Below are 9,552 nucleotides of genomic sequence, written 5' to 3' on the forward strand. Positions count from 1 at the left end.
TTCACACTCACTTTGATCCATTGTTGGGGCAGCCCGCCCACAACTGGTGAGCAGCCGCCTGAATCCAACTACATATAGTGTGTGTATTTTAGAGCGCAAATCTTTTGTATATATTTTTTGAATATATAAATGCATTGTTAAGCAAATGCAAATTATTAACAATACAAAACTTGCAATAATTTTTTTGGGATATTATTAGAATATAAATTATATATATATGCATGAACAATCACTGTAATATGGAATATGTGTCTGTACATATATTTTCTCTATTTTTATCTTGAACATATTAGTATGTGAACCCCACCAACATGAACAAACCAAAACAAAACAAAATAAATTTAGAACATTTTCAGGAATGCACGACTTGAAGTATCTCAGAAAGTATATTCCTATTATCGATTTGTCTTTTCAAACAGGACACATGGATGACTCTGTATCCCTCTGTCTTCAGTTCCTTCACCCTGGCTCGCAAGACCGTTTGTGACATATCTAAAAATGAAGTAAAACAGGTAAGTTCTTGAAAGTTAATTTCCATACTTTTGTCCACCTTATCTTTAACTGTAGTCTTCATTTTAAAAGAAATGCAAGGTTTAAAGGTAACAACCCTAATTATAATAAAATATTACAATATATATTTCTCATTGTGACTCTAGATCAGTAGTGCACCGAAGATTTTTCCATCATTTGTATTAGCAATGGTTAAGTTAAAGATATACAAGCACTATAGTAATGGGTTCCATCATAAATTATGTTTCACGGCACAGACAAAATTATCATGTCCAAACAACCCCAAAATATTGCAAAAATCACCATTCAATGGAAGCACTACTGACTAATAAAATACATTCTGAAAGAATGCATTTCTTGGACAAAGCAATGCCGTATGTCTGAGTTTAATTTATTAGTCTGCGGTGCCGATGTTTGATGTATGTATATATATATATATATATATATATATATATATATATATATATAGTGTCAGTTTGTACTGTGCTCCAAACAATAAATACAATATGCTGCAGTGACCTCCTCGTCAGCTTGGCATAAGATGACTATGTAGATGAAAGGTAATCGGCTGCACTCACACTGCCGTATTCAATGATGCAAAAAGTGTCCCTTTATTGCCTACATGTTTTGTTAAAAATCCCCTTCTTCAGGGACAGATTTCTGTCCAAATAACTTGAAAATATCTACATATATTTAAAAGTTTATTATATCCTGTTTAACACTCTTCTTCCTTATGTCTTTACTCTTTTTTTATTTGTTTTCCTTTTATATTTCAGGCAACTTTGTCTACATGTGTGTTTCCAGAGCTCTGGTCCTCTACATAAAACAAAGATATTTGTATGCTACATGCCAGCATTTTGCTTATACTCCACTCTTGTGATGTCTAAACTTGTAGCCTATAACACTCTGCTAAGACTGTATCCAAAGTAAATCAAATGATGTTTTTTTTTTGAAAAATTTACAAACCATACACAAAATTACAATAGAAAATCAATGTAGGATTAACTTAGTTTCCTATTGAGTTTGGTGATTCAAACTCACAATTTGAATAAGAAGCCTATGGCTAAAACTAATTAAAAATAATAAATGTTAGTGTTATATGTAGGATTTTTTAAGTGCAGGATGATGATCGTTGAGTAGGGCACATTTGTTATCTTGAGGAAACACATTTTTTATGTTACGTTTTTCAAAAAAAGCATAGCACATATGTCTCACCATATTTAGTTATCTGATAATGCAATCTATATACATTTATTAATTACCTTTAATATTTAAGCTTCATCCTCATCGTTAGCTTCCTGTCTCTTCCAATGTTGAATTTGAATATTTGCACGCTCTAATCTGACTCGAAGATCCATATTCTCATCATAGCTTGAGCTAGGTCGATAAGCCAATTGCAATCTTGAATGCACTTCTGATGCTACAGCTATGCTTCTCAAATTTGTGTTTTCAGGGCTGTATTCAGAGGGTACAGGTGCAGCGGTGGATTTATACTTTCCTGTTGCAGCGGTGGATTCTGAGGGTCCTGAGTCAGCGGTGGATTCTGAGGCAATTTGTCCAGTAGTGGATTCTGAGTGTCCTGGTTTTGGCTTCAATAAATAGGGCCCTGGTGCAGTGGTGGATACATTGAGGCCTCTATAAGCAGTGGATACATAGTCTCCATGTAAGTTGTTGTATACATAGGGTCCTGATAAAGTGGAGGATACATAGGGTCCTGTAAAAGTAGTGGATACATAGGGTCTTGATGCAGGGATGGATACATAGGGTTCTGCTAAAATTGAGGATACATAGTGTCCTGTTACAGTCGTGGATACAGAGGGTTCTGTTGCAGTGGTGGATACATAGGGTCCTGCTGAAGTGGAGGATACATAGGGTCCTGTAAAAGTAGTGGATACATAGGGTCTTGATGCAGGGATGGATACATAGGGTTCTGCTAAAATTGAGGATACATAGTGTCCTGTTATAGTCGTGGATACAGAGGGTTCTGTTGCAGTGGTGGATACATAGGGTCCTGCTGAAGTGGAGGATACATAGGGTCCTGTAAAAGTAGTGGATACATAGGGTCTTGATGCAGGGATGGATACATAGGGTTCTGCTAAAGTTGAGGATACATAGTGTCCTGTTACAGTCGTGCATACATAGGGTTCTGTTGCAGTGGTGGATACATAGGGTCTTGGTGCAGGGATGGATGCATAGGGTCCTGCAAAAGTGGAGGATACACAGGGTCCTGTTTCACGTATGGATACATAGGGTCCTGATAATGTCGAGGATACATAGGGTCCTGTTAAAGTAGTGGATACATAGGGTCTTGGTGCAGGGATGGATACATAGGGTTCTGATAATGTCGAGGATACATAGGGTCCTGTTAAAGTAGTGGATAGATAGGGTCCTGCTGCAGTGGTGGATACATAGGGTCCTGGTAAAGTGTAGGATGCATATGGTCCTGTTAAAGTGGTGGAAACATTGGTACTTGCTGCAGCAGTGGATACAGAGTATACTGGTAAAGTGGTGGATACATAGGTTACTGTTGCAGTGGTGGATACATAGGGTCCTGGTAAAGTGGTGGATACATCTGTTCCTGCTGCAGGGGTGGATACAGATTCTCCTGGTAAAGTGGTGTATAGATAGGTTCCAGGTGCAGCGCTCGTTGCATACTCTCTGTGTGTAGAGCTTGTTACATAGTCTCCACGTGTACAGCTGGATACAAAGGTTCCTGCTGTAGCATTGGATATACAAGAAGGATTATCTGATCTGGACATTCTTTGTCTTTCTTCTGTCAACAGTTGCATGAAAGTGGAAATCATGCGTGTGATGGTAATAGTCTCATACTGCCATGCTAGCATTTGATTTATACTGTGCTGCATCTGTTGGTAGTTGATTGCTGCCACATTCTGTGATGAAACAAGATGATCGTAAAAATTTGCAAGAGTGACAAGTGCTTGATTCTGTTGTCTTTGTGTTGTGTTGAGAATCTGTATATTATTATTCAGCTGATTTATTTGATGTTCAATTTTTTTCATTTCTTCATTTCTATTCCTCTCAATTAGCTGCATGGTTTCCTTTAAAGAATCCTGTTGGCTAATGGTTTGTGATCTGCTAACGTCACATTCTGTGTGTATAAAAAGTTCTAGGTACAGTTAATACATCAATTTACAGACAATTTATTAAGTATAGTTAGAAGAACCAAAAAATCAAGTTATAAAAAAACCAGTATCTATTAATGATAGTGGATCTCATTAAAATCTATGTTTTATACATTAAAAAAATTTACCTTGATTTGTAGAGTCCAGGAATTGGTCTTGAAGACCATGGTCAATTACACTAGAATGTGCAGTCTCTGCATTCAATTCCACCTGGTTGGTATCTTCTGTATCAATATTACTTTTCTGGCTGTGCAATACAGGCTCCTCATTAATGTTATCCTGTGTCTGTGTGGCAGTCACCATGTTGCTTTCTATGGCTTAAAACATAATAGATAAATACCATTAATCTTAAACATAGTTTTTAACCATATTGAATATCAATGATAGTACATTTTAATTATATTGATCAAAATAAATACCTTTATCTAACATTAAAGGGTTTAGCATGGTTGAATTTTCTTCCTCCATGAAAGGATCATCCATTGTTGATTGTTCTTGCCTCATGGATGTTTCATTTACCGTGGAAGTCTCTACCGTAGTGGAACTTTGAACCACAGAAGAATATTCTTGCATCATTGATGTTTGGTCCGCCGTGGAATGATCATCCACTCTTGCCGAATGTTTCAGCATTGATGGTTCGGCCACAAAGGAAGTATCATCCACTGTCGAAGTATGTTGCAGCATTGATGGTTGGTCCAACATGGTAGCATGGTCCGCTGTTGCATCATGATGCAGCATTGATGGTTCGTCCACCATGGAAGGATTGTCCAATGTTAAAATATGTGGCATCACTGATGGTTCATCCGCAGTTGGAGGAAAATTGTCTGTCATAACTGTTTTTGTTTCAGAAAAAGAAACTTTCCTTGAAATTGTTGTAAAGGAACCTGAAATAAATAATAGGTATATTTAACATTGCATACATATAAATACATAATATTTGATAGACATTACAATATTTCTAGCATTATAAAACTGTGTAAAGCATACCTCAAAAATGTATTTACTTATATTTTTTTACTAATATTTTTTAATACATATAATATTTTATTATATTTATTATTATTATTTTATTACAACAGAAAAAAAGCCTTTTTGGCTCAATAATATAGCTTCTAATCCAATTTTTGATTTATTTCTACAACATAGGGTAAAACATTATAGCTAGCACAATATTATTTTACAGTAGGAGGGCATGTTTATAAAAAATTAGAATAAGATGCTAGATAGCATGTGTGTATGTTTTTAGGTTCAACGCTAACTCAGGAAAGTAGGTAGCAATTTACAACACACTGTGGAAATATTTGACTAAAAATCTGTAAAAAAAAAAGGTGAGTCTAATACAAAGCTCTAACACTTATCTGTGTGGCCGGTAAGGGGGTGACAGTTAAAAATCATTACTGGTCGGCCTTGCGTGGATGAATAGTGACAAGACATAAGTGTATGGAGAAGGGTTGTCGGTACTTAGTTATATAGTAAAAAATTTCAACATGGGTTTTTAATTCTGTTTTTGTTCTCACATTCCTCGTTAAGTGATGTGTTGTGTAAGGTGCCTAGCTCAGCTACCGCTGTATTATTTGCAGGTTCCCATTCCCAATTGTTGTCCAAGTTGATCCTTAAATAGGAAGAAAAATAACTAATTAAATTAAGAAGGTTGGACTCAGGTCTACTTATTTCTCATGTCAATCTAATGACCATGTCTACATAATAAATGTTGACTTTTAGTAGCCCAATCAATGTTTATCTACCTAATGACCTCCTACATGAAAAAATTAAGTTCGGATATCTTACATATATAACATAGTGAGGGTTGCCTGTAGTCCACACATTTACAGCATTTAGAAGAGTAGCATCAGCAGCAGGATTGGGCTGACAAAGAATGGCATAATTCTCCTTTGCGCCTGCAATTTTACCCATTGGCGGCAGCAGCGTTCGTAGAATGTCCTTTATAAGTGTAATTATTGATAATCAATTACAAAGTAATCAGTTAACTTTTGGTATATCTCGTTGATAAAACGAGAGACATAAGTAAGAGATTTTAATTTAATTAATTTATTTTGATTATACTAGCATTTACTTAGCAATTAACTATTTTTTTCAGCTAATAATTATATATGTATTTAAAAAAAAAAATTACATTGATTTTTAATTATGACCAAAGTATTTATTTTGGCTCAATAGAACAAAGAAATTAACAGTATATGTTTTCATATGCACTATATTTTGAAATATCTTACATAAACTATTTATTATCTAACTCACGATATAACATCATACAATATTGCAAACATTATTTACTGTTTAGTTGTAACGTTTTTACTTTTGTTTTAAATTTTTTACCAGACTGTTGCTCTTCCAAATTCTTCTGCTTTTTCTTATGTGTTTTCTTTTGATTTTTTTCTTGAGCAACCTTAAGTTCTTTAGCAAATATAAAAAATAAAATAAAAATATTACAGTTACTAAACATTTTAATATCACACACACACACACACACACACACACACACACACACACACACACACACACACACATTGAGTAAACCTTATCCTAAATGATGGGTTCAGGTACTAATTTGGATATACAATTTGAAAGTATTTGTACTAACTGCATATCATAATGAGATCGCATGGCGATGGTGTCCAAATTGAAGCACAGAGTGCATTTATGTTTAATATACACATTATACACAAACCCGTAAGGTCATTTTATACAATTTTTTAACATACTTTGTGCATTAAACAAAGTGTGTGTATATTTACACAATTAATTTGTTTCATATACACATTATACAAACAGCCTGAAGGTCAATTTATGTAATTTTCTTTATAATGTTGTGTATTAAAATAATTATTTTCACATTTGCCATCATAAAACAAATTTTTCACTATCTTACTCTCCCATTAAAATATATGTGTAAACATTTTTTATTTTATTGATTGATATTGGGCTATGGCATACTCCACCTATGTTTGTGTGTATATAGATATAGACACACACACATCTGGTGGATTGATATTTTTCATGGACAATACGCTAATATATCTATCTATCTATCTATCTATCTATCTATCTATCTATCTAGATATAGTTATATACATATTTATAGTTTGTAAAATAGTTACCCTGGGAACCAGTGGGTGGCCTCTCGTCATCTTGTACCATTCTAAAGTGCTCTTCTAGTTTTTTCTCCCAAACCTTTTGGAGTTTTCTTCTACACTTTATTTTATGATTTGTCTTCCTCTTACAGTCACGTAGTCTCTTTTTGCAGCTTTCAGGAGTTCGATGTATATCTCGAGCTGTAGACACAGATTTTGCTATTTCTTCCCAAGTATTATTTTTAAATTTCTGGTGTACATTAAAAGCTTCGGGACCAAATAGCTGACATGTATGATGAATAACTTGGTCAATGAGGGTGTCTGTTTCATCATCTGTGAACTTTGGGGCCCTGTGGATGCTTCCTTCATCAGGAGATTCATATTCATCATGAGAAGCATCACTGTGACTCTTCTGACTGTGAGATGTTTCAGCTTCATCTTGAGTAAGTGAGGTTCGTTTTCTGCTACCACCCTCTGCCATTTTTTAAAACTAAGACAATCTAAATAAAGACAAAGATTTACTAAATAATTCTATATATATGTTCTATAATTTTTTTCTATTAATCATTTATTAATTAAGAATTATGTTTTCAATTTATCTGGAGCCATGCACTGATACTTAGATGCCAAATAATTCACTAGCCTTGAAACATCCATCGATGGTAGTAAACCATCTGTTTCTCCCCATCAATGTTAAAATTATTCAAACCTGATATAGACCTTGAAAAAGGGACAGCATAGTCCAGAAACGCGTTGGTTTGCCATGCTGTGCCTTATTCCATAATCAAGACGGACAATCTCTGCATGCTTTGGGTAACATTTGTGATTCTAAACTCTGGAGCCTACTGCTTTCTCAACACCTGCGGCTCACACCAAATATAAGGGTACGATCACTTTCCTGCCTTCATTGTGAATCACAACGTGTTTGAGATTTTTTTTTTTCATATTTTTTTTCTTTTATGAAATATTTTACATTATACATTATACATATCAGCGGATTGGTTGCCATGGACAACTTCTCCACTGGCTCACTTTAACACACTTTTCAATGCTTCATGAATAGATCACTATGGGAGAGACGTCATGAGATCTCTGCCATAGCAGCGACGTACAGACACTAGAGGTCAGTAATGACCTCTAGTATCTGTCACTGGAGACGGCTACAGCGGACGCCCACACAGTCCACGGCGTCTGCTGCAGACGGGGAGCGGGCAGGCGGCGGTGACTGCGGACACAGGACGCAGCGCACTGGGCGTATGCACTGCTTGAATGCACAAATAACCGCTCATGGCAATACCAAATCAATATCAGCAGCATAACTATTTCTCAAGTAACAGTGTTTTAAGTGGGATGGCCATGGGTGTGTTCAGCTGCGATGTGAAAAGTGTGAGTGGACAAATATGGTCACTAAAGGGTCTATTCATACAGAAAACGAAAACATAATTGATACTTATCACTACACATCGCATTGCTTTGATGCGATGTATAGCTGTGATAAGTAGCAATTAATGTATACTTACCCTTAAGACGATGCGCTGCGGTGTCTAGGGCTATTGCGGTGAGGTCTGCTCCAGCGGTCCTTCCCAGCGATGCGCGGGGTACAGCGGAGGGTCACTTTGCGCATGCGCAGGGTGTTTACCTCCCGTCAGCCCGCAGTAGTTGCTGTGAGGTCGGGGGGCAGAGCCAGCGCGAGGTGCAGAGCAGTGATCGGGGAAGCATTGAGCTTCCCTGATGTCTCCGCACTACAGTTCAGGTTACGGCGTCCTGAGATGGCGAACCTGGACTCCATGGAGAAGCGGAAAGCAGAGCTTTCCACACCTTCATGAATCGCACTCACCATTCAAAGGTATGGTGATGCGATTCAGGCACAGAGCGGGGGTAACGCTGGAGAAGTCAGAGACTTCTACACGTTAACCCGCTCTGTGAATTGCAGTAGGCAGAGAAAAGCCCTGTTTACCGCCAAAAAAAGGTCTTTTCAATGCTACATGAATAGACCCCTAACTGTGCTATGGGAGACCATATATGGTTTCAGTCATAGATGGCCATCCTAGCTTCCATGAAAGACCCGCTGACCAATCAAAGATCAGGGGTGGTGAGTCACGGGTGCTGTGGTCTAAACTACGATCGTTATAAAAAAAAAATATATATATATATATATATATATATATATATTTTTAGAACATACATAAATATTGGTTTAGGCTGAGATAGTGATGTACAGAAAACATAGGTTCTCCACCATCGCTGGGAAAAGTATTCTACATCGGTCATAAACCTTGAATTAATTTGATTCATAGATGAACGATAGTCATCCCTAGTGTATTTATCTATGTGGGATAGCACAAATGTATGTTGTGACAATAATCCTTCCTCACATCCAAGACACAGTTGCCACACCCTGCAGGGCTCTGCAATGTGATAAGGGTTGGGTGACATAGCTGTGTATCTGTGCAGTGATGCTAGATGTCTTTAGCATGATGAACAGGCAGCCAAGCATGGAGTTTAATCGGCGCCATTTTGTAATTGGGAACGTACTGTCAGTCACTCTGACTGCAAAACGGCAATAAAACACAGCTATGTTATCACAAAACCAGATAAGTTTACAAAGCCAGATAAAACTGTTCCAGTAACTGTAGTACGATTGGTTGTAATGGATGCAGGGCCGAGGTGTGGTATGGTTAGCAGAGGGTATCTTTAAGATGGATGTAACACATTAATGTAGATTGCTGCATTTGACTGTCAGAAGGAGTTAATCTAAAAAAACCAAGCAGCTAGTGATAGTGAACTCGGTATTATGTAGATCTTGA

General features: G+C 36.7%; 1 protein-coding gene across 2 annotated transcripts; it reads right to left on the bottom strand.

The window, feature by feature from the left end:
- Nucleotides 1–406: 406 nt before the first annotated feature.
- LOC135017040 (serine-rich adhesin for platelets-like) lies at nucleotides 407–7,893 on the bottom strand. Of its 2 annotated transcripts, none has more exons than XM_063952913.1 (6): nucleotides 6,773–7,893; nucleotides 5,991–6,068; nucleotides 4,073–4,537; nucleotides 3,782–3,970; nucleotides 1,773–3,637; nucleotides 407–492 (listed from the first exon to the last, which is right to left on the bottom strand). In XM_063952913.1, exons 1-5 carry the CDS (start codon nucleotides 7,224–7,226, stop codon nucleotides 1,782–1,784), a joined length of 3,042 nt encoding a protein of 1,013 aa, XP_063808983.1. In that variant the 5' UTR covers nucleotides 7,227–7,893; the 3' UTR covers nucleotides 407–492; nucleotides 1,773–1,781. The 2 variants fall into 2 exon arrangements, with proteins under 2 accessions (XP_063808983.1, XP_063808985.1); XM_063952915.1 differs by having other exon boundaries at nucleotides 1,773–3,619; nucleotides 6,773–7,482.
- Between the last annotated feature and the right edge of the window lie 1,659 nt (nucleotides 7,894–9,552).

Source organism: Pseudophryne corroboree, unplaced genomic scaffold (genome assembly GCF_028390025.1).
Source record: "Pseudophryne corroboree isolate aPseCor3 unplaced genomic scaffold, aPseCor3.hap2 scaffold_3089, whole genome shotgun sequence".
In the NCBI taxonomy this organism is placed as follows: Eukaryota; Metazoa; Chordata; class Amphibia; order Anura; family Myobatrachidae; genus Pseudophryne; species Pseudophryne corroboree.

Excerpts from the sequence above, each read along its gene's own strand:
- LOC135017040 (XM_063952913.1), bottom strand. The coding sequence starts at position 7,226 with ATGGCAGAGGGTGGTAGCAGAAAACGAACCTCACTTACTCAAGATGAA. Across the intron at positions 4,538-5,990 it reads TTTGGAAGAGCAACAGTCTG|GTTCCTTTACAACAATTTCA; the intron begins GTAAAAAATTTA and ends TATTTATTTCAG. Across the intron at positions 3,638-3,781 it reads CCTGGACTCTACAAATCAAG|AACTTTTTATACACACAGAA; the intron begins GTAAATTTTTTT and ends AACTGTACCTAG.